The following is a 24,033-nucleotide window of genomic DNA, read 5'->3' on the forward strand; positions in this document are numbered from 1 at the left end:
AGAAAACAGAGGTCACTAACGGCCTTTTCCATGCCTTTTCTGCAGCTCCCAACTGGTCATATTACCACCCACACCTGTCTCAGGAGGAGCTGCCTTGCTCCTTCTCACCTCCCCCGAGTCCTTCACTCTGGCTGCCTCACTGCCATCCCCACCGTTCCATGAAGCCCCTTTCTCAGGACCCAGCCACAGCCCTCTCTTGGGCCTATCAACAGTTCTTCTATTCTCCTTTCCATGACCCTCAACCTGCCCAGCCACCATTGAGTGCTCAAGGTTCTCGAGGATCCTTCCCTGGCTTCTTATCTTGTCCCTGGACATCTCATCTGCTCCCAAGCCTTTAGCTGTTATCTTTGTGCTGTGTGTCTGGTCCCGATCAGTCTGAGTCCCAGCTGTCATCAGACATCTGTGACATGATATGTCATAGAATTCTCCCCAAGATTAGTTGCCCCTCCTGGGTTCTCTTGGATAACATTCTCACCAACTAAAAGTTGGACACTGTCACTGCTTCTTCCCACTCCATTTTCACCCAGTAAAGTGTCCCTGGGCTCTGTCCTTTTTGACTAGTCATGTCTCTTGAATCTGTCTCCTCCTCATCTCTCCCCAACTCCTGGGATCAGGACCTACGTTGGCTCAGCTAGAGCGTTAGAACTCCGTCCGCATTCTTCCCCCGCCCTGCCGATTTGTCCTCCTCCCATTAACTTTTCAAGCAGAAGCCAGACCTGGCTAGAACCACTCTTTTTCCATAACTCCCCTCTGCTGGTTTCATCAAGCTTCATATCAAAGCTCATCACCATGTGACCAACTGGCTATCCAGTCCCTGCTCCCAATGTCCCCCAAACATGTGTTGGCCATTGCTTCCATTCTGCCATATTTGGCTACATAGCTGGATTCTTCCAGTATTCCTTTCTCAATCATTTTCCAGGTACAATTGCTAGAGAAAGATTATTTATTTCCCAATGTCTATGTCTGGTGGCTCTACTATAAATCTTATTACACAAAGAAGCTGCTCACAGAGGCAACAAATATGGCATTAATGAGGTACCAGATGGGAAGAAGTATAAGGTTTATTTAGGCAATATCAAGGTAGAAAGAAGCAGCCATAGCCCCACTTCCAGAGCAGCTTTCCTTCCAGGTTCCTAAAATCAGTATCCCACCACCTGCAGAAACTGACAGAGACAGTCAGGAATGGCTTTCAAGGTCCCTCTCAAAATGAGAAAGACAGCAGATGGGAAGCAGTTGGCAAGTTTTTAAATGAACCAGTTAGGGTTCACAGCACTGTTGCTTTGCAAGACTAATTTGATGCTAAAAAGAATCCTGAAAATCTCAATAAGCATGCTCCCTAAAGGTGAGGTTCACAGGAATGGGAGAGTAAGAGAAGTGCCTTACTTGAGTTTCGATTAAAGGGTTGGTTCAGGGTGCTCCAGGCTGAGGTCTGTGAGCCCAGGGAGGCACTGACACGGAGGTTGTAGGGCACAGTGGCAGTGATGTCATCAGTGATGTCGCATTCAGGACCTTCAGTGGGTGAGCACCAGCTGCTGGGGATCCAGATGTGACTTGTGTACAAGCTCTCATACTCTCTGCTCAAGGAGAGGAGGGCCCAATGTCACACCAGTCCCTTCCATGCAGGCCCAAGCATAGTTGCAGATAGCTGCCTTATTCTTCTACTTTTTATGGATCCACAAAGTAAGAATCTGGTCCCTCCATCTCCATAGTCACCACCCCAGTCATAGCCACTGTCATCCTTATCTTCCTGTGAGCATCTGATGGATCTTCCAGCTTCTATTTCTGCTTTCCTTCAAAGCATTCATCACTTAGCAGATCATGACATTTCTCTCTTAATGGCTTTCCAAAGCATTTAGAATGGAATCCAAACTCTTTGCGATGGCCAACAAGAGTCTCTGGTCTGCTCTCTCCCTCTGCCCCTAAACACCATGTTCTCTGAACTGGCCTCTTTATCATTGCTTCATCATGCTGAGCTCTTTTACCTTAGGACTTTTTTACTAGTTGTTCACTCCATCTAACATTTTCTGCCCTGCTCTTCCTGTGGCTGGCTCCTCGTGCCCTTCAAATATGGGCTTAAATATTAAATGCCCTCAGACAGGCCACTGTCAACTCTATACTGCCTCAGCTTTTTAACTTCTTCCTGTCAGTGATTACCATCTGAAATTGCCTAGAGTGGTAGTGCCCAGAACTTTCTGTAATAATGAAAATATTTTATATGGGTGTTGTTTAATAAGGTAGCCAGTAGATACATGAGACTATTAAAACCTTGAGATGTGATGAGTGTAATTGGGGAACAATTTAATTTATCTTTAATTCATTTCAATTTAAATAGCTGGTTCCTACTCTAGACAGTCCAGACCTAGCATATTCATTTCTTTAACTTTTCACTGTCTGTCTCCCCCTCTAAATAAGCTTTTAAGATCCAGTAACTTTGCAGACTGTGCCCCAAGCTCTAGAAGGATGTCTATTCATGTGACTGCTCAGCTGTACCCTTTGTTAATGAAATACCTTGCAGAACTTCTGTGTTCCTATCACTCCCCAACAGGGCCTGGACACCTGGAGAACAGAGCTGGCATGGCCCCAGAGCCAGCTGACCTTTAAGGTCACAATTTGTTTTGTGTCCAGAAGGCAAGCTCATAGTCAGAAAAACTGAGGCCTGGTCTAACTCCACCTCCAAGGGCTCTGAGTCTCCAATAATTTGTCACCTCAAGTCAGAGTCAAATTCATTTCTTAAGATTTCCTTCAGCACAGGACAGTTGATGCACTATTGAAAAGATCCACCAAAAGGTATATATAGACATGTGTGTTCCTGGAGAGGTCACTGTCACATCCACAAGACAATTCCCTTGCTGCTTCAATTCTCCTAATACCCATGCAGACAAAGGAGCGAATCTCTGGAAGTCATCTATCCCTGGGATCTCAAAGCCTCCCTGAGTTCTAGAGGATGACTGTGCCTCCAGGAATCAACTACTGTTAAAGGGAGGAAAACTAACAACAACACACAAAAAAAAACTAAAAAACTCACCCCTGGTACTCAACAGAATAGTGTATTATTTCTCCAGGCACAATCACTGGGCTCCACCTGAAGAGATGCTTCATGTTGGTTGATTGTACAGAGAGGTTCTGAGGGGCAGGCAGAACAGGCACTCCATCTGGGATCAAGGCAGATAGACAGGCTGATGAGTGGGTTCATAATGGGGAATCCCACAGCTACACATTCTTTTACAATAAAAGACTTTACATTTTGAATCAGAAACAACTTTATAATTTTATCCTATTTGCGTTAATCCTAAATTTTTTCTATCATCATTATAACTATGTTTTTGGTGATAAAATGGCATATGAATGTTATACAAAATAGTAGTTAATGTTATTTTTTATCATATCCTGTCTAAGCCATGTACTAGATTGTTACATGATTATCTCATTTGATCCTCAGGACCATGCTGGGAGGTAAGGACCTTTAGTTTCTCTGTTGCTCAAATGAGATAACTGAGGCACCTTGTTTACAACTGTTTTTTCTAAAAAAGATTTTTTTATTTATACAAGAACTGGGGTATAGTCCAGATGTGCAGGAGAGTGAGAGGATTCATCAGAGACAGAGTGGGAAGCAGAACAAGCAGACTGACGAAATACACTGCTGAGGGGAGCAGCGGGCAAGACAGGAGAGGTCTGCTGCGCCATGTGGGTTGCACCCAAGCCAGCCGGGATAGAACCCGTGCTGCAGAGGCTGCAGACATCTTCATAGTGTGGTGCTCAACCACCTGCACCACCAGGGAGGCCCTTGTTTACAACTCTTATAGCAGAAAAACCTAGATGCAAGCCTGACTCTGCCGCCTACAAAATACATGACCTTAAGCAAGTTATATAAACCTGAGCCTCCCACCCCTACGTGGCAAACCCATGTAGGCACCTGCCAACTTTCATCACACCCCTCTTTTGCTACTGCCATCTTCAAGTACCACAGCATGTTCCTTCACATCCCCCCACAAGGCCAAATGAGGCATTCGCCACCATCTGAGAAGTGCAAGTTTCAGTCTGCTGTGCAGTCAACCCAGGGGGCACCAAGCCAGCTCGGAGACTCTACCCCAGGCAGACTGCAGGCCCTTGAACCAGCCTGGGGCATTGGCATAGCTCATATAGGTGTGTGTGGTGTGTGTGTATCTATACATAGTGAATCTACACAGGGTGAAAATGGCTGGTGAAGCTGAAACTGCACTCATAAGGATTTTGAGCAGCCCAGAAGCTCATCCTTGCATGTACCCGGGGTTGTATTCTGGACTTTCTACTATGGCCCTTCTCTCCCCACTTTCACATGCTCCTCCTTTAATTTGCAACACCTGCCTCCTCTTGCTGTTACAGTAGCAGTGATAACATCAACACACAGTGTGGGGGGACTGAAACCCTTGCCCTGAGACTTTTCATCTCTGTGCCTGTCTCTATATTGGCACCTGCTGTTTGTTATCATGCTCTGGAGGGGATCAACCATGAGGGGGTGAGGCTGTTGGGGACACCGCAACTGGTTCCCCCGCTTCTTCTTTAGTGTAGGACCCTAGTGATGTACCTCCATCCTACCCTCCAGCTTCCCATAGTCTGCTCTACGAGGAAACACCTGGGGTACCCACAAGAGGGGCTTCCTGACCTCCCCACCCCTAATCTTGCAATCAACCATGGGATGAAAAGGAAAGGGGCAGCTGCAGAGGGCTGACATTAGAGGATGTCTTTGACATCCTTCCTTTGGTAAAGTCTACAAAATATTTCTCTACTCAAGTATGTGGAGAATGTAAGGCTGTGTAAATATAAATATATATGTTATCATTTAAAAGCTTTCAAAATAGAAATTTCTTAAAAATAAAATGTTTTCACTACAGAAGGCTACTAAATATTTGAAGAAAATGTAACACCAATTTTACACTCTCTTCCAAACAATGGAAGAGAATAAAAACGCTTTCAATTTTATTTTATGAGGCCAGCATTATCCTGATATAAAAATTAGGAAAAGGTAGTAAATATTTTTAAAAACCAGAAAACTACAGAACAATGTATTTCATGCAACTAAATGCAAAATGTTCAACACAATATTAGTAATCCAAATTCAATCATGCATAAAAAGGATTACATACCACAGTCAAGTGGATTAAAAAAAATCAATTAATGTAAACCTCCATATCAACAAGCTAAAGAAGAAAAATCATATGATCATATCAATTGGCACAGAAAAAGCATTTACAAAACCAGACACCCATTAATGAAGTTTTTTAAAAAAAAAACTCTTCAGGTTAAGAACAGCAGGGAGGGCCTCCCTGGTGGTGCAAGGGGTTAGGACGCAACTTATGAAGCTGTCCACAGCCTCTGCAGCACGGGTTCAATCCCCTGCCAGGGAGATAATCTCTTGGCGCAACAGACCTCTCCTGGCTCACCCGCTGCTCCCCTCAGCAGTGTATTTCAGTCAATCCACCTGTTCTGCTCCCCACTCTGTCTCTGGTGAATCCTCTCACCCCCCCAACTCTCCAACTCTGACCTGTACCCCAGTTCTTGTAAGTATAAGTAAATCTTTAAAAAAAAAAAAACAGTAGGGAGTTACTGAACCTGATAAAAATAACCTACAAAAAATCTATAGCGGGCCTCCCCGGTGGCGCAGCGGTTGAGCGCTGGGTTGCGAAGCTGCCCGCGGCCTCTGCAGCGCCGGTTCAATCCCCGGCTGCTCCCCGGCCACCGGAGGAGGGTCCCACATGGTGCGCAGACCTCTCCTGCCGCCCGCTGCTCCCCTCAGCAGTGTACTTCGGTCCTTCTGCCTACTCTGCTCCCCGCTCTGGCTCTGGTGAATTCTCTCACCCTCCCGCGCTTCTGACTGTACCCAGTGCATGTATAAACAAAACAAACAAGCAAACAAATAAATAAAGAAAAACATGCCTCTATTAAAAAAAAAAAATCTATAGCTAGTATCTTATTTAATAGTAAAAACTGAATGTTTTTCCCTAAAATAAGGAACAAGGCAAGATTGTCTGCTCTCACCACTTTTATTCAACATAGCATTAGAAGTTCTAGCACCTCAATATGGCAAACTAAAGCAGTAAAAGACATTCAGATTGGAAAGAAAGTAATAAAATCCCTCCTGTTTGCAGGCAACACAACATTTTAAAAGTTCCTAAACTAATGGGAATTCAACAACTTCACAGGCTACAAGAAAAACACAAAAATTAATTTCATTTCAACATGTTAACAATGAGCAGTTACATGCTAAAATCAAAAATACCAGTTACAATCACACAGAAACAAAAAACAAAATACTTATTGTAAATCTAACAAAACATATCTAGGACTTGCATAGGGAAAGTACCACATTCTGGAGAAAGATATCAAAGAAGATCTATATAAATGAAGAGACATACTGTGTTCATAGATAGGAAGACTGTGTTCATAGATTCAACATATCTAAATGGTTATTGTCCCAAACTTATATACAAATTTAACACAATTCGTATCAAAGATCCAGTAAGGATTTTTTGTGGATATAGACAAGTTTTTTTCTAAAATTTATATAAGAAAGGAATCAGATTTAAAACAATTTTGAAAAAGAGTAAAATGGTAGGAATTTCTCAATCTTAAGATTTAGGATAATTAAGATTGTGTGATATTGGCAAAGGAAGAAACACATAGATCAACTGAATAGGATAGGGACCCCAAAAATAAACCCACACAAATATGCGCAAGAGATTATTTGCAAATGTACAGAAAGCATTTTAATGGAGCAAGGAAAGTCTTTTTAACAGATAACTTTAGAACAATTGGACATCTGCTGGCAAAAAAAAAAAAAAAACTGTAAGTGGATCAAAGAATTAACATAAAATGTAAAACTCTAAAACTTTTAGGAAAAAAATAGAAAATCTTCAGGGCTAGCCAGAGAGTTCTTACACTTAACAACAAAAGCAAGATCCATAGGGGAAAATATTTATAATTGACATCATCAAAATTAAAATCTTTTGCTGTGAAAAAGAACAGTAAAATTTCAATAAAAAAGTACGACTAAAACATTATCACACCTAAAAAAAAAAAGAACTGTTAATTCTAATTATCTGATGACAGGATATATAAAGACAGGATATATAAAATATCATGATGGGATGATGAAAAAGATGAAATTCTATAATTAGGTCCAGTTAATTATCTCCATGAGGGAGAACTGTGTTAGGTGAGACACCTGAAGGTAACAGCATTTAAGACTTTAAGCAGCACACTCGGAGGTTGAATTATTGGCTATGTCTTTCTTCATGAGGCATGCTGGCAGGAAAGCAGAAAGGTGTCTCACCTTTTAAATAGTAATAATTTGCACATGTGACCCTCTCTTCCTACCTGTGAAGATCTAACTCCAGGATACCCCAAATATTCTATCTCATTCTGTATTGAAATAAAAACTGCTGGGCCTCCCTGGTGGCCTAGGCATTAAATCTCAGCACTAACACCACTACAGCCTGAATTCATCCCCCAGCTGGGAGCTAACCCACATATGGCTCAGCAGACCTCTCCTGTCTCGCCTGCCACTCCCCTTAGCAGTGTATTTCAGTAAATCCACCTGCTTTGCCTCCCACTCTCTCTCTGGTGAATCCTCTCACCCTCAATATCTGGCTTACGGCCCAGTTCTTCTACATAAACATAAATAAAATCTTAAATAAGTAAGAAAATTAAAATAAAAACCGCTGCCCCTTTCTGAATCCTAAGGCAACATTTCCAGTGTTGTTACGCTCTTTGGTTAGCATATTCCAAATTTCATCTTTGTTCTGCCATGTTTATGTAGTACACACACATATATAGGGTATGAGATGGCAAAATAGTAACACTCATGAACTATTGATGCCAGGGGATGTTTAGTGGGGTTACATAGAAAGTGTCATGGCCCCATTTGATGGGGTCTACTTAGGGACACTAAGTAGGAAATGACTCTCTAGATAGGAACTATGTCATCTCAGACTCCAAGATAAAAATGATTCTTTCCACCTACAAAGGATCTAAAACTCCCCTCGAGTTGTAAGAAAAAACTGGTTGTGGTCTTAAGAACATAATTAAAGGGAAAATAAGAAAAATTACACACACAGCACTCATGAATAACAAATATCACCATCACCACCAGAGTAGTGGTGATAATTAAATATCACACCACCAGAGTAGTGTGTGTTGAGGTTAAGTCTCTGAAGTAACTAGTTTATACTCTACCCGAGGTAAAAGTACAAATGCAAATATAAAATATAGTCAAGGGGAAAGGCAGAAAAAGCTGAAGAATGGACAGGAAGGGCATATTGGCCAAATGAAGAGGATGCAAAATCTCAGTCACACCTGATGAGGCTTCTCACCAGAACTAGAGAGAGAAACTGGAAGCCCCTGTATAATCATTTGGTTCCGTGTGAATATGCTTTTATTACTGTAGAGAATTGTATAATTCCCCCTTGTAGCAGTTTCGCTCAGGCCTCTCAACAAGGTCCACCGGCTAGAACTTCCTTGGAGGTGTTTCCAGTAAAGACTTAAGTTGGGTGACCATGACCTGACTGTTAAGATTCTGGTGCTCAATGTGGGCAAAACTAGTTAAGCAACATCCTTTGCATAGAGCTGCCTTCACGATGTTGGCCTCTCTCTCCCTTTCCTTCTCCCCCTCTCTTTCTCTTTTGTCTCCATTCTACTTTTCTATTGCTGTTGTAATTACCACAAATTCATCATCTTAAAATGACCAGATTTAATCTCTTACAGTTAGAGGTCAGAACTCTCAGTCCCAATGGGACAAAATCAAGGTGCTGGCAGAACTGCATTCTTTCTAGAGACTCTAGGGGAGAATATGTTGCATTGCCATCCCCGGCTTCTAGTGGCCACCTACGTACCTTGCTCATGACCTCATGCCTTCACCACCTTCAGACTCAACAATGGCTCTTCCTTTCATCCTCTGAATTTCTCCTGCCTCATCTTCTGTCCTCCCATCTCTCTCACTGAACCAGGAAAAGTTCTCAGCTTTGAAACACTCATGTGATTAGATTGGGCCCACCCTGATAATCCAGGGTGTAGGGTAAAGAAAATGTCAGGCTTTTCTGCCCTTCCGCCATCAGGATAGATGATGGATCCTTGTCCTGAATGCATGCCTGATGGTGGGCACCTGGAATAGGGTGTGGGCATAGGTAGATGGGATTCAGCTGAGCTAAGACTGTGCTTTTAAGGGCGGCGTCACGGGGGGACGCCAGCAGCACCAGCACCAGCAGCAGCAGCAGCCGCAGCCGAAGCCGAGAAGCAGCAGAACGAACGCTAGAGAGCCCAGATAGAGTGAGGACTTGCTGGGGGCTGGGAGGCCTGCCAGCCTCCCAGCCCCCCAGCCAGCACCCCTGCCTGCCATATGCCTGGTGAACCCCAAATAAAAAACCTGCAAAACTACTGAGGACTCTGACTCCTCCTTTACCCGATCTGCATGGGATCAGAAAACCTGCCTTGTGCCCTGTCCTGCCCCTTACACAGGGTAACCCCCCACTCTCAAAGTCGCATAACATTAATCACAGATTGAGAATCTCTTTTCTATTAGAGACAACACATTAACATTTCCAGGGATTACAGTGCAGACATCTTTGGGGGACCAGTTTGCCTATCACATGAGCCTTCCACTGCAGGGGATATTGGCATTATAAACTGCCAGTGTACCCTAAAATTTTGACCTCAAATATAACAAATTACTCAATATATTTATCTTCTATGTGACCAGAAGAAACAAACAAGGCAGAGCTAGAACACAGCTGTTAAGTAGGTTGCTGGCATTGCTCACTACCCAAGTAACTGGTGCCCACCTCCCAGCCTCAAATTTCAAATTCATGCTTCAGCTAAGACTTCAAGCTCTTCATACATGGTCTTTGGATCAGCAGCATCACATTACCCAGGAGTTTATTAGAAATGCAGACTCTCCAACTCCACTCTACACCACATTGAACCAGAAACTGATTTTTAATAAGCTCTCCAAGTAAATTATATACACACAAGAGTTTGAGAATCACTGGTCTAGAGGCCATAATGCCCATGGTTTTCAACTTTTCTGCATGGTAGAATCACTGGGTGACTTTTTTTTGTTGTGTGTTTTTTTCTAAATTTTATTTTGCTATAGTTTCATACTTACTAAAAAGTTGCAAAGATAGTATATAGAACTTCCATATACTTTTTAACTTTGCTTTCCATATATACATAGTAATGAACGCTTAGGAAAACTAAGATATTAATATTGGTGCAATATCATTAATTAAGCTTCTATATTTACTTGATTTCACCAGTCTTTCTCCTAATGTCCTTATTTTTTTGTTCCAGGAACAAGTCAGGATCCCACATTTTCTTGTCATATATATTAAGCTCTTCTAGCCTGTTCATATTTTTGTGTTTTATAACCTTGACATTTTTTGCAAAGTAGTGGTCGGTTGTTTTATAGATTATTCCTCAGTTTGAGCTTGACTAATGTTTTCATATAATTTGATTATGGTTATACATTTTTGGCATGTTCTCACATAAAATACATGATGTTAATATGTCTTATTACTGGCCATGTTAACCTTGATCACATAGTTAAGATAGTATCTCAAGAGTAAAGCACTATTGGGCCTCCCCGGTGGCGCAGCAGTTGAGCGCTGGGTTGCCAAGCTGCGCACAGCCTCTGCAGCACCGGTTCGATCCCCGGCTGCTCCCAGGCCACCAGAGGAGGGTCCCACATGGAGCACAGACCTCTCCTGCCGCCCGCTGCTCCCCTCAGCAGTGTACTTCGGTCCTTCTGCCTGCTCTGCTCCCCGCTCTGGCTCTGGTGAATTCTCTCACCCTCCTGCGCTTCTGACTGTACCCAGTGCTTGTATAAATAAATAAATAAATACATAAATCTTTAAAAAAAAAAAAAAGAGTAAAAGCACTATTTACCATTTGTAACTAACAAATAACTTAGGAGAAATACTTTGACACTATGCAATTGTTTGTTTTTCCTAAAACATTCAATCATTAATTTTAGCATGGATATTATTTGCAACAATTGTTACTGTGATGTTCTAATAGCAATTTTCTATTAATTGGAATTCTGTGAGAAAAAGCAATTCCTTCTCTACCATTTATTTATTCAATTATTATTTATGTCAGTTTGAACTAATGAATATTTATTTTATACTATTTTTTTTCCTTTTGCTGTTTTTTATTTTTTGTTTTTATTTTATACTATTGCTATTTATTATTTTTTTACCTAAATGATCCAGCTTTGGTCACTGAGAGCTCTTTCAGATTGGCTCCTGTGTCCTTTTGACATATTCCCATCCCTCACTCTCTTTTTTCATTTTATTTTTATAAATAGACTTTTTTTCCTTTAAATTTTGTAAAGAAGTAACATTACATTATAGCATATATAAATTTCAGGCATGCATCATTATAAATCAACATCTGCATATACACCATTGAGTTCACCACTAAAATTCTAAGTCTATCCTTCACAGACAATTGATCCCTTTTGCCCTTTTTACCTACTCTCCTTCCTTATTCACTTCTAATAACCATTAATATATTTTTTGTATTTTTAGAGTAATTTTAGAATTACTAAATTTTAGAATTACACAATAAGATGCAAACAGTAAACAGAGTTTCCTATATGCCCTTCAGCAGCCTTCCCTAAAGCTAATATCTTTCATAACCCTCATGTATTTCTCAAAAACATGGCACTATTGGTACATTACTATTAACTAAACTCCAGACTTTATTTGGATTTTGCCAGTTTTCCCACTAATGTCCATTTTCCATTCTGGGATACTTGTTGCTTTAAAGACTACATCCCTTCTCAACACTTCCATTCTGTCCAGTCCTGGAATACACCACTTCCCTAAGGAACCCCACCCAGGGAGTTTTAAAATATCAGACAGTACCATGGATTACTTAAATAAGATTCTCTGACTGTGAAATCCTGGGGATTTGTAGTTTCAAAAGCTCCCAGGTGATCCCAAGGTGCATTTGAGATTGAGAACCATGATATAGATTGTACCTATAGTGGCTAAAGAACTGTTCAAAGTCTGAACGGTAAATCCCCAAAGGTCAAAAGACAACTGTACATCCAGCCGCTCCAAGTTCCCTGAGGACACTCTAGTTCATTTCTAATAAGAACCCACTCCAGAACCTAGCACATAGAAGGTGCTCAAAAATGCTGGATTAATGAAAACTAGTGTACGAAGTCTTAGCTCACTAAGTGAAATTAGTCTGACTTCTTGTACCCTAATCCCTATCTATCATAAATTAGACCTTTTTTTGCTCCCTGAGGTTTATGCAGGACACCTGTTTCCTAAAATCTTGCTTGAGGAAGCAGCTTAAAGGCAGCCCTTAGGCAAACTTCCCAGGCAGGAAGTTCTTATGTTTCCCACCTGGAATGATGCCCTCACTGGTTCTACTGTCAAGTCCCCTTATTTGGGTCCTTTCTTATCACCTTTAACTCTAAACCCTTTGGCTTAGAAGGAATGTGTCCCTGGCAACTTGTTTGTTCTAACAAGTAATCAATCAAATAACAAACAATTAATCAAATTGCTTAGTCTATGCTAGGGGCTGTGGCGCTAGGAGGAATGCCCAGACCCTGCCCTCAGGTCAATGTAGGAAATAGAAGTAACCCACCAAGCCAGAATACATAGGATCAAGTGTCAAAAGAAAGATAAGTCTGGAGAGGGTCTGTAGGAAGAGCAACCCATTTGGAATTGGCTTGGGATGGAGAAGAGAACTGGATATGAGGCTTCGGTGGGGAAATTCCAACAATTAACACCAGGAGGAGGAAATGTGAGTACAATATGCCAACTGAGAAAACAGCAGCCCAGAGTGGTTTGTGTTTGTTTTCAAGGAGCAGTGACAGATTAAATCAGAGTCTGAATGTGTTAGGTCATGAAACAAATAGCAGATTTGAAATTCATTTGATAAGCAATTGGAGCTGTGAAGGTACACTACAAATTTGATGTTTAAGTCAGTTCTAAACATTTGCAAATCGCCTTAGCAGTGATCTGCTTCATGATTTAAACTAACTAGAATAATTTGTACTCTGTGTTTAAGAAAAGGAAATATTCAGGACTTTCACCAATACTGCAGAGTGCCCAGCACCTTAGAGTTATTAAAATTAGAAATTTCTTTCAAATGTCATTTGACACAATAAGACATCAAAGGCTAAGGAAATTCGATTTTGAAACAATAAAGCATGTAATGACAAGCAGCCAAGACTGAAGCAGAGAAAATTACGTAATCTTATTGGCAGGAAAAAATGCTCTAAGCCAAATACTTTTAAAATTCTATGGAATACTTGATTGCCATCTTTTCTGCAGTGACCAGGAAAGAACTCCAATTTCCATAACTCAATATCAAGGTTGCAAATTTTTCATTCATGTGTATTTTGTTAGAATCTTTATTTTACTTGTCCTTACAGTTAACACCTCAGAGGCATAAACAAAGAGAATGAGATAGCTATGTTGCTACTTTTAGAACCAGATGAGATAAAAAACAAAATGCATGAAACTCTGCTAGTCTTTAAATCATTCATTTTGATGGATTATCTTTCTAGATTGTTCTACAGACATTAGGAGAGAGCCCTCAAATGGAATGGCTTTTTCTTTTCTATGGTATGTGGGGATACAGGTTTAGGAGGTGAGAAACCTTTCTTAAAAGAGACATTAAGATATCCTATGCATATATTTCAGCCCCAAAACCTGGGAAAGTATTGTTCACACTTTTTAAAATCTATATTCAAGTCCCAGACTACTGACTAATTCATACTTACCTACAAGCAAACAAGGGATCAAGGCGTAGAAAAACCACATGATAAGACTTGTCGAGATTTCTTCTAGAACCATTGTGAGGGTCTGTGTTGGGCAGGTTCAGCAAGACATGAAACACTGTTTCTTCCCAGAATGAAGCATTCTGTCCATTCTCCTTCAGAATGAAGATGTTGGAGCTGAGATCTAAGTCACTGAGAAGCCTGAATTGTTCTGGAAAGAGGCGTCACCCCTGACAGCTCAGAAGGGGAAGGCTGTTCAACACCCTCCTTTCTGCCCAACATAGACGTTGCATCAGAGGGAGTGGCCTAGGAGAGTCCCAGAGAAAATATAATTCTGGAGAGCTTGAGAATCTGCATGAGGAAGATACTTGTACCAGACTCTACCCTGGGGGACACTGAATGTCCCTAGAGGTCCCAATGGCAGTGAGCAAGATTATTTTACAATGTCATCAAATAATTATCCTTTTCAATATCTCCATCTTGTGAGTGCATTCAAGCTGGATACTAATTGGCTTTTTACCAATACATATTGACTTCAGAAAACGTAGAGAAATTAATAAATCTTAATACCTTTTTTTAAAGGTCAGGATGTGACAAATAATCTGTAGCTTCATAATTGCTTGCATTTGCAAAAGACCTGGAACGAGACACAGAAACTAACAAGATTGGTTAGCTTGGGACAGAAGGAGTGGGAACTAAGAAGATAACAGGGAAAGATTGGAATAAGGCTATTTATGGTGTATCTTTTGTTGATGTTGGGCTTTTAAATTTTTTTTTATTGCAGTGAAATACTCAGCATAAAGTTTACCATCTTAACCATTTAAAAATATCCAGTTTAGTGGTATTATGTACATTCAGACTGCATAGCCATCACCAACATCCATCCATCTTAACTTCATCTTGCAACCCTGAAATTAAATACCCATTAAATGGTAACGTCCATTCTCCCCTCCTCCCAGTCCCTGGTAACCACCATTATACTGTGTTATGATTTCAACTACTCTAAGTATCTCACTTTCTATGACTGGCTTATTTCACTTAGCATAATGCCCGCAAGGTTCACCGAAGTTGTAGCATATTACAGAATTCCCTTTCTTTTTAAGCCTTAATAACATTCCATTGTATACCACATTTTGCTTATTCATTCATCGGTTGATGGACACTTGGGTTGTTTCCACATATTAGCTATGGTGATAAATGCTGCTAGGAACATGCTTATATAAATATCTCTTTCAGACCATTTGCTTTCAATTGTTTTGGGTGCTATATATCTTTTTATACTGTTTGATACTGTTTGATTACTGAATCATGGGACTGTATTATTAAAGAATTTTTAAAGATTTTAAAAATTTGAATAAAGACCTTATGATAGGGGTTGATTCCCTAAACAGCTTTTTAAGGACTCCAAACACTATGTGCACAAATGCACTAGTAGAAAGAACATGGGCTTGAGAGTGCATGGGGTTTAAGTGGGTTACATTTGCAACGTAACCTTGGAAAATTTATTCATTCAGCAAGGGTCACTAAGGCTCTACTGTGTGTTAGGCCCTGGGATTCACTCGTTCTTACCCATTGGGGGCAATAATGCTTAGCAAAATAAGGCAGAAGAAGAAAGAAACACCAGATGGTTTTACTTTTATGTGGACCATAGAGAAACAAAACACATCATTGGATAAGCCAAACCAGTAACAAACCCTGGAAAACTCACTGTGGAATTGAGGATACGAGATGGGGATGGGGAATAGACTAGGGAGGGGAGCATAACGAACTATGGTGGAGAACTATGGGTGCCTTGGTAGTGGGTGTAGTGTGAGGACATGCATCTAAGCGGGTGTAAGCCTATGTCTCTCAATCACATACAATGTTGTAAACCAATGTTAGACCTCACCTCAGTTAAAAAAAGAAGAATAGTTCCTCCCTCAACCAACAATTTCCCAACTAGTGGAGAAGATAGACATGGGAATCATAAATCAATATTGAAAATGAAGTGACAGAAATATTCACAAGAATATAGGGGCACTAGGAGAATTATTTAACTCAGTCGGATATCAGAGGCTGCTTCCTGGAAGAAGTAACTTCAGGACTGAAATTAAAGGTTGAGAAAAGTTAGCAAGGCATGGTATGTTTAGGAAAACACAGAAGTTTGGTGCAAGAGGTGAGCAAGGTTTCTCTGGCTCAATAGAATTCCAGAGAAATCTGCATGCCTTGTTGAAGAGCTTACAGTTTATCCTGACAGTAATAAAGGTCAAAGGAAGGGTTAAAAGCTCAAATCTGTTCACATGATTTCCTGCATTTAGACTTTAAAAAGTTAATGACTAAGGTGGAGAAAACAGTGGAAGGCAGGAGGAAGTGATGCTGATCACCTAAGTGGCCCTTATTAGCTTCCGCTAGGTTTTCCTAGATCTGTGGAGAGAAGTAACTAAAAAAAAATATTCAAAAGATGAAGAAAGTAGAACTGACTGCTCCTAGACATTGAGAGGATTGGGAAGGAGGTAAACATGACTTTGAGGTTGTAGGTTTGAATAACTGGGGGATGGCAGCACCTCTACCGAAATAACACATAAGAGGAAAGTGGAGTGGGAATAAAGCAGGCAAGTTGCATGTGTTCAGCTTAACACAATTGAATTTTAGATGCTTATGTAAGCAGGAGTAATTCAATATGTTAATGATCTTTCTCTCAAGTTTATGGTGGTCAAGGGTATGGAACCACTCCCTTAACTTCAGCATTTCAGTGGTAGCTGGAACCAGGAAGTAGGTGAGAATATTTGAGTATGTAGATTAAAGACATGTGGATATACTTTTGGAAAAGATCCACATTTAAGGACCAGCACAAGAAAAAATAGGAAGAAATTGGAATTAAAAATGGGTTGGAGATGCCCCTGAAAGGAAATTATGAAAATGACAGATGATCAATCACCAAGTGTAGAATGTAGAGTCACTGAATTAATCATTGAAAAGCATCCCCTGAGTCCAACACCAGAGGGGTTATTTGTTATCTCATTAAGAGGAGTTTCAGTGGTTAGCTTGACTCAGAAGCTAGATAGTGCAGCTTGAGGTATGAGGAAAATGTGATGTGAAGGGGAAGAAAGCATCTCTACAAGCCTTTACAATGCCTTGCATAATAGAGAATACAGAGGTTAACAGCAGTTCTTCAAATGCTTTATTGTTTGCTAATAATGTTAATAACTGCATTAGAGTTATTTACTTTGGCTTTGTTGGCTGCCCATCTTTCGGTTTGGCCCTGATCAGCAACAAAAGGCTTCAAAGTGAAGCTACCTACTAGATAATAATTAAAAGCATTGGCTCTGGGTTGGCATCTACACTCTACTATTTACTAGTTGTGTCTTTTAAATAATCTATTTTAATATCTTCATCTGTAAATTATAGTAGTACCTAATCCATAGGACTTTTAGGATGACTAAATAGGATGGTACTCTCAGGGCACATTAAACATAATCTGGCTACCTTTTTACTACACCATGGTCAAGAATACTTGATACACAGCTTTCCTGCTTGCTTGTGTCTGTGCAGGTATCCTTTCCTTTCCTTTTTTGTAATAACCCTGCTCTTTTGAATATATATATATATGTGTGTGTGTGTATATATATATATATGTGACCACCTCATCTGTGCTCTGACCTCTAATGATCAGCTGTCTATGCATAATCTCTCACTCTTCCCCTGGTGTTTGATCCTGGCTTCCCTTGACTTTGCATTTGTATCCAGTTTGCTCTCAACATCTGTCCCCAATCTTACCTTTGCTCTCCCAGGCCTGGTTTTCTGATTCCTCTCTCCTAAAATCTACTTTTCCTTATAGTTCCTACATGTTAAAAGCTAACAATAAAAATCAAAGTGTACTGGGTATCTCACTATGCACCAAAAACTGTCCAAAGGCTTTCCATAATTTTATATAACAGATATGCAAAGAAAGACTTGATTTCCCAGTTTCAGATGAGGAATATGGGGTTTAGAGAAACTGATTTAACGTACTTCACAGAGCTAGTCAGGGGTAGAGATAAAAATTCCAACCTAGGACTCCCTAACCCTTAAGTCTTTTCACTAACTTTACTGCCTTCCAGTTAGCACAAAAGGCTGTCTGATGGGGCACAGAGGAGTGACTGACACAGATTAGCAAAGATTTAGAGAATAAACAGACCTCAATATGGAATTCCAAAGATGTATCCACTTAGATTTAGGTAAGAGAGATTCATTCAGGGCCCTCCCTGGTGGCACAAGGGGTTAAGCGCAGTGCTGTGAAGCTGTCCGCAGCCTCTGCAGCACGAGTTTGATCCCCTGTGCAATCCACATGGCACAGCAGATGGCTCCTGACTGACCTGCTGCTCCCCCTCAGCAGTGTACTTGTGTATCTAGCTGTTCGGATAACCTCGCTCTGCATCTGGTGAATCCTCTCACCTCCCACACCTCTGGCCTGTACCCCAGTTCTTGTATGCATAAGTAAATCTTTTTTAAAAAATTAAAAAAAAAATTTCATTCAGAATTCAGCATTCCAACTTGGAGGATGACCCCAGGGATGGAAATAGGGTTTATAAACTGAGGCTAAAAATGAAAAGCCAAGATGGGAGAAAGAACAAGACTCATTTAGTTATGCTGTGGGGGAAGAAGTTGTTCACCAATCCTTGATAGTTAGCTATACCTGGGCATAAATCCAAGTCAAGAAGCCCCTGCCCTGAACTTATGCAGATTTTTTATTTCTCTGGAAGCAACAGAGTATTTCTACATTGTATTCCCCTTGTCTTAGATATTTCTTTCTCCCACTGAGTCATTTCCACACAACTTTAAACCGTAGTTTTCAGAGTTCATGCATCCCTTTTCACCTCCTCTGAACATACTTAGTTTTTCAATTCCTTCCTAGTTTATTGTTTGGCCACCAACTGTTTGGCAGAACTTCAGGGATTTAATCTCCCTTAACTTCAATTCTTTCCTTAGGGTATGATCCATTAAAATCCTTAAGTCTAAAAAAAAAAAAATCCTTAAGTCTATAATATTGTCTTTGTGAAGCTATAGCTGATTTTTTTCTGTGACATTCTCCAACAATTCCTCTTAAAAAAAAAAAGGCTAGCCCTTTGTGGTTAAAAGTCCCATATTTAAGTAAAATGGCATTTTATTTTAAAATTTGAAAATCAGAAACAAAGCTCTTGTAATAATTCAGATCTTAACATAATTTTTCAAATGAGCTTGGTTGCTGTATTTTCAGCCACTGGTTTAATCCTAATCATATGTGATTCTATTAAGTAAAACATACAATATATCATCCCATATAAATTAACATACCCATTCTCTCCAGCCCTCTGCTCTATTTTTTATTCAGAGCACTTCTCCATTATTACATCACTAGACATGTCTTACAACATCTTTTGGACAGCTTTGACCATTTCCTTCAATATTAAATTTCTAGATAGAATAATCTGGCACTGAGCAAATATCTTAAGGAGTAGCTTGGATGACAGATAAATATTTCCAAAAGCTACTTAAACATTGACACAATCATACATAGATGAGTTAAAAAACTTTTGACACTAATTATAGTATACTCTGATGAAATCAATATTCACTTTCAGTAATATCCTCTTCTAGTCTGGAAGTGAAAGTTTGGTATTACTTGCTCCTAGAAATGACATGCTTATTCAGGGGTTACTAATTTCCTACAACGGGGACCCAAAATATCAATCTAATAACCATTCAGTGTTTACCTTAAAAATACACTTCCATTTATTCAGGAATTGACCTGAGGCTATTTGCAAATTTTCTCCATAGTTTAAGAAATGAATTATCTGAGCCAAGATTTATTTAGAACAATTAATATCTTGGGTGTGTATTTCAAAAGTCTTTTCCTGCATGTCATTCCATGAGGTACAATAAAAAATGGAAAAAGGAAACTGAGTACTGTTTTTGGTCTTTTGTAGCTCTAAATTTTCAACATTACTCCAATATACTGAGACCAGCTTTCTCTCAAGCTTGAAAAATAGCTTAGAAAGTATAAGTTGAGAGGAAATTTAAAGATCAGCCAATCCAGTAGGTAAGCTATTGCAGGCATTAAGCCAACTCTGAAATATCTGAGATCATGAAATTGTTCTGGCCAGCAAATAAATTCTTAAAGACACTTTGGTTTAAAAGAATCACCTTTGCGAATGTGACCAATGAAACTCCTCTTGCTCTTCAAAACCCCACCAAGTCCAATTTAGGTTCTAATTATTAAAACAAGTCTCAGCAAACATCTTGTTAGAAAACTAGAAAATGTATTTTGGTTCTGCAGTCAGTTTAGGTCAGGTAACAGCAAAAAATTAAGGTGTGGAGTATGCACAGTATGCTGGTCTGTAAATGTTTAGAAGAAAAGAGTTGAGTCACATAAACCTGCTAGACCAAAAGAACCAGCTTATCAGGAGATTCCTACCTTGCCTTGCAATAGAACCAAATAATGGTTTTCCTCAGAAGCAATCATGAGGCATTTTTAAAAGTCTATTGCATTGTTTAGAAAATGAGGAGGTCATCTATCCTGTATCAAATGTTCTTTAAGACATGACTACAGTTGTGAAGCCACTTGGAAACAAAGGGCTATATAAGATTATAAAGGAAACCTCCCGCCCCATTTTGTGGTATATTAAAATGGAAAAGTTAAAGCATGCTGTAATACTACATTCATTATTGATTAGGAATTGAATCTGAAGTATTTCCAAGAAGTTTCCAGATCAAGGCCTCCCCGGTGGCGCAGCGGTTGAGCGCTGGGTTGCCAAGCTGCCCGCAGCCTCTGCGGTGCCAATTTGATCCCCGGCTGCTCCCCGGCCACCGGAGGAGGGTCGCACATGGCACGCAGGCCTCTCCTGCCGCCCGCTGCTCCCCTCAGCAGTGTACTTCGGTCCTCCTGCCTGCTCTGCTCAATTCTCTCACCCTCCCGCGCTTCTAACTGTACCCAGTGCTTGTATAAATAAATCAATCAATCTTTGGGAAAAAAATTTATTTAAAAAAAAAAAAAAAAAGGTTCCAGATCCAGATCAAAAGCTCCCTATGCTACAGTAAGTGCATTTAGAGATAAGAATTAGGGGGATAAAGGTTGGGGAAACTTTTTTAGTTGTTGTTTTGTTCTTTTTGTACCATTTGCGGCAATTTAACTCCAGTATTGCCAAGTTCTTTTCCTACAAGAAACCGGAATTTTGAATTTTAGGTGAAATCCCCCAATTTTTAAAGGTTAACAATTACTTTTAAGCACTGTATGTTGAGCAGTATTCCTGTTTGGCTGTACCCTGAGAAGGGTACCAGGCTGAGATGGGAGGGGTGCAGGAAATGAAATTCAAACTTCTTAACAAGGGATAAGGCTGGGTTTGCCTGGAGGGAAGAAGTGCCTTTTCCCCTAAAGCTCAATGAGTGGTGGCCCTACTTCTTTCTGGTTTAGAGAGAATTAGAGCATTAAAGTTGGACATAATTTACCTATCATTGATTCATAAGGATGATCTTAATCTAAAAAACCAATTTGCTCACCTCCGAGGCCTTTTGATTCTTCAAGCAGTGGCAACAGATTGCACTTACCCTTCTAATCTTGCTTAGTGATATGTCTGTGAACACCATCTTTAATAGTGCCAGGTGCTTGTGTTGCTATGTATACATATGATGTGTGTGTGTATAAAAGCATATGTTAGATGTATAAGCATGAAAATACACATTTGCCTAAACTTTAAGGATATATGATCAAATGACAGATACAGGAGCAATAGATTTTCACTATTGGGCTTATACAAACTTCTGAAAGATTTTGGAGACATTATTTGTAGAGATGGCTAAGTATCTCCTCAGATATGGAAGAGAATTTCTGTAACAATGCTCCTGCCAGGACTACTTACTCTCTCAGTCTAAAAACAAGTACACAGAAAGCAATGTGTCATGAAACAGAATGCACCTGGCTGGAAATAGGAAATACTAGTTTTCCTATTAGCTAGCCATAGAGATGTTTTCTTTTTTCTTTTTTTTTTTTTTTTTTGCCATATAGATGTTTTCTAAGATTGCTCTGGTTCTCAAAAGAAATTGCTTCAAGCTTCACTACTATCTCACACCATGCGTAAAAACCAACTCAAAATGGATTAAAGAACTAGACATAAGACCTGAAACCATAAAATATATAGAAGGAAATATAGGCGAAACACTACATGACATGCACCCCAAAGACATCTTTACAGACACATCACCCAAAGCAGTGATAGTGAAGGCAAAGATAAACAGCTGGGACTACATCAAAGAGCTTCTGCACAGCAAAAGAGACAATAACCAAAACAAAGAGAAACCCCACCAACTGGGAGAAAATTTTTGCACACAACGCTAATGATAAAGGACTGATCACAAAAATCTACAAAGAGCTGATGAGACTCAACAAAAACAAAGAAAATAATCCAATCAAAAAATGGGCAGAAGAGCTAAAAAGAAACTTCACCAAAGAGGAAATGCAAATGGTCAACAGGCATATGAAAAAATGTTCAACATCACTTGTTATCAGGGAAATGCATATCAAAACAACAATGAGATACCATCTTACACCAGTGAGAATGGCACATATTAAAAAAACTAGCAACAACAAATGTTGGTGAGGTTGTGGCGAAAAAGGATCTCTCCTGCTGGTGGGAGTGCAAACTGGTCCAACCACTATGGAGAGCTGTGTGGAGATTTCTGGACCTACTAAACATAGAGCTTCCATATGATCCAGCAATTCCACTCCTATGACACAGAAACATTAATTCCAAAGGGCACCTGCACCCCTATGTTTATAGCAGCACTATTTACAATAGCTAAGCTTTGGAAACAACCCAAATGCCCAAAAGTAGATGACTGGATCAAGAAGATGTGGTACATATACACCATGGAATATTACTCAGCAATCAAAAAAGTTAAACACATGGAGTTTTCAGCAACATGGATGGAGCTAGAAGGGATCATGCTCAGTGAAATAAGTCAGAAAGAAAAAGAAAAATACCGGATGGTCTCACTCATAGCAGGAATTTAGAAAACCTAAATAAGGGACCAGGAAAAAGACTAATTAATACAAAGTAAAAATCAAAATCAACAAGCAACTATAAACCAGAGACACACTACGGGGGTGGGGTTGGGGGGTAGGGGACGGGGAGAGGAAGGATTAGGGTCAAAATAAGGGGAGTTGCAATGTATGGGGAATATAACCAAAATGAAAATGCATACATTGTGCAAAAATGAAAAATGATGTAAGAATTATATAAAATATTAAAATACATATATAAAATATATAAAATAAAATGCTGTAATCTAGAAAGTAGTAAAAAAAAATGAGATCAAGAAATGCAGTAATGTGTAGTAACAATTTGTGGAGATAGCCAAGTCAGTAGGTGAGAATATAGTAACCAATTGAGACAACATGAGTTAAAGGTGATGAGTAGAACGTGCCAGAAAGTCTTCAGATGGCACACCTGTTTGTGGGTCTAAATGATGCTCACATGTGCCTTGTAACTCAGACATTATAAAATATTTGCTGAATGTCAGGAATAACATACCATTGATGGTATGAGATTATTGAAATCTATGGGTATCTTAATACATGTGTATTAGTAAATTCTTAGTATGATTAATGGATAATACGCTTAATAAATGTTTAGTAACTTAGCATAATTTTTGTAATGTTATTTTAAAATAATCTCATGTTACTTAAAGTCTCAGTTTAATAATTCTAGCAGTGAATCTGGTGTACCTTGCCCTGGTTGGTATTAAATCAGATTTTGCTCTGGAAGAGCTAAAAAAAAAAAAAAAAAAAAAAAAAATTCCTTCAAGTAAAATTCATGTTCATAAAAATTCACTGGTAAGGATTAAAAACTAAAGACTTGATAAAATGTTGAAGTACAAAATTAAGCAGCTCCCAGTGACATTTCCATCCCATAATAAGAGCATAAAATCGATATTATTGGCACACACATGAGCAATTTGGGACTCGTTATTATAAAACCTCATTATAGCAAAGAAATATGTATTCTGTTTCCAGCACTATGTATTCCTAGCCCCAGTCTCAAAATCCTTATCAGCTCAGTGAGGTTTGCTATAAATAGCTAATGGTTTGTATTAGTCTTTCTTAAACATTCATTTTTTAAAGACTGAAAAAAACAACCATAGAGATGGATACCAGTAAGAAAAACCATCAAATGTTTGTAAAAAATAAAGAGATGTTTACTACCTAGACATTTATAACCACTTAAGCCTATTTTTTTCAGTTTATAGTCAAGTGATTTTTACAACCAAAA

The 24,033-nt window shown here is 39.5% G+C and overlaps 1 protein-coding gene across 1 annotated transcript in view; it reads right to left on the reverse strand.

Moving 5' to 3' along the window:
• IL20RB (interleukin 20 receptor subunit beta) overlaps nucleotides 1-21,352 on the reverse strand; it is a 34,066-nt gene extending 12,714 nt beyond the window's left edge. The window contains exons 1-4 of the mRNA XM_037526669.1: nucleotides 21,314-21,352; nucleotides 13,775-13,856; nucleotides 3,026-3,152; nucleotides 1,384-1,574 (exon numbers count right to left, since the gene is read on the reverse strand). Coding sequence (XP_037382566.1) covers nucleotides 1,384-1,574; nucleotides 3,026-3,152; nucleotides 13,775-13,856; nucleotides 21,314-21,352 — 439 coding nt within the window. The remainder of the gene's footprint in view (nucleotides 1-1,383; nucleotides 1,575-3,025; nucleotides 3,153-13,774; nucleotides 13,857-21,313) is intronic.
• Between the last annotated feature and the right edge of the window lie 2,681 nt (nucleotides 21,353-24,033).

Source organism: Talpa occidentalis, unplaced genomic scaffold (assembly GCF_014898055.3).
Source record: "Talpa occidentalis isolate TD23 unplaced genomic scaffold, MPIMG_talOcc4v2.1 talOcc4.4, whole genome shotgun sequence".
Lineage (NCBI taxonomy): Eukaryota > Metazoa > Chordata > Mammalia > Eulipotyphla > Talpidae > Talpa > Talpa occidentalis.